The sequence below is a fragment of the Crocodylus porosus genome, unplaced genomic scaffold (assembly GCF_001723895.1).
Source record: "Crocodylus porosus isolate Cpor-Errol unplaced genomic scaffold, CroPor_comp1, whole genome shotgun sequence".
Lineage (NCBI taxonomy): Eukaryota > Metazoa > Chordata > Crocodylia > Crocodylidae > Crocodylus > Crocodylus porosus.
This window is the reverse complement of record NW_017728906.1, coordinates 37981717-37982317: the sequence shown is the minus strand read 5'-3', so window position 1 is coordinate 37982317 and position 601 is coordinate 37981717. Positions and strand designations below refer to the sequence as shown.

General features: G+C 70.5%; 1 protein-coding gene across 2 annotated transcripts in view; it reads right to left on the bottom strand.

Moving 5' to 3' along the window:
• The window catches only part of MORC3 (MORC family CW-type zinc finger 3), a 58894-nt gene extending 58747 nt beyond the window's left edge, over positions 1-147 (bottom strand). The window contains exon 1 of one of the 2 annotated variants that reach the window (XM_019528910.1): positions 34-147. In XM_019528910.1, coding sequence (XP_019384455.1) covers positions 34-72 — 39 coding nt within the window. In that variant the 5' untranslated portion in view covers positions 73-147. The remainder of the gene's footprint in view (positions 1-33) is intronic. The other variant, XM_019528909.1, reaches the window with a different exon arrangement.
• Positions 148-601: the final 454 nt, after the last annotated feature.

Below are 601 nucleotides of genomic sequence, written 5' to 3'. Positions count from 1 at the left end.
GGCGCCCGCGGCTCCCAGCCGGCCCCCGCTCACCGCGCTGAGGCGAATCCCGGTCACTGTTTTCGTCGCCATTTTAGCTCCAGCGCCCGAACCGCAGCTGGGGGTCAACAGCCTCCTCCTGCGGCCCGGCACTTCCGGGGCGGGGCTAGCGCGCGAGGGAGCCGTTTCCGGCGGCGGGAGGCGGGGCCAGAACGCTGGAGGTGGGCGTGAGCGGGGCTTCGACCCACCTCTCCTCGCGTCGGGGCGAGGCACTGCTCTGCTGTTGCGTCACGAGCGGGGGCGGGGCTAGGGTTCGTAGCTGCGCGGTCCCGCGCTCCAGGGCCTGTGGGAGACTTTAGGGCCTGCTGCAGAACCCGGGGTCCCTGGACCCTGATGGGCAGCGGGCGCCTGCGTGAACCGAGTCCCGCTCCCTTCTGCCCGCTGTGCCCCCTGAGCACGGCCCCAGCCTTGACCGAGCACAGCTCCCCCTCCTACACCCCAGCAGGCTCCAGGCCTGGGGTGCTTCCCCCTTTGCTGGGAGGGGCTGCGCTTCTCCTCCCACGCGGCTTGTTTCCTCCCAGCAGTGTTGCCAGGTGTAGAATGGCATCGGGATTCAACCCTT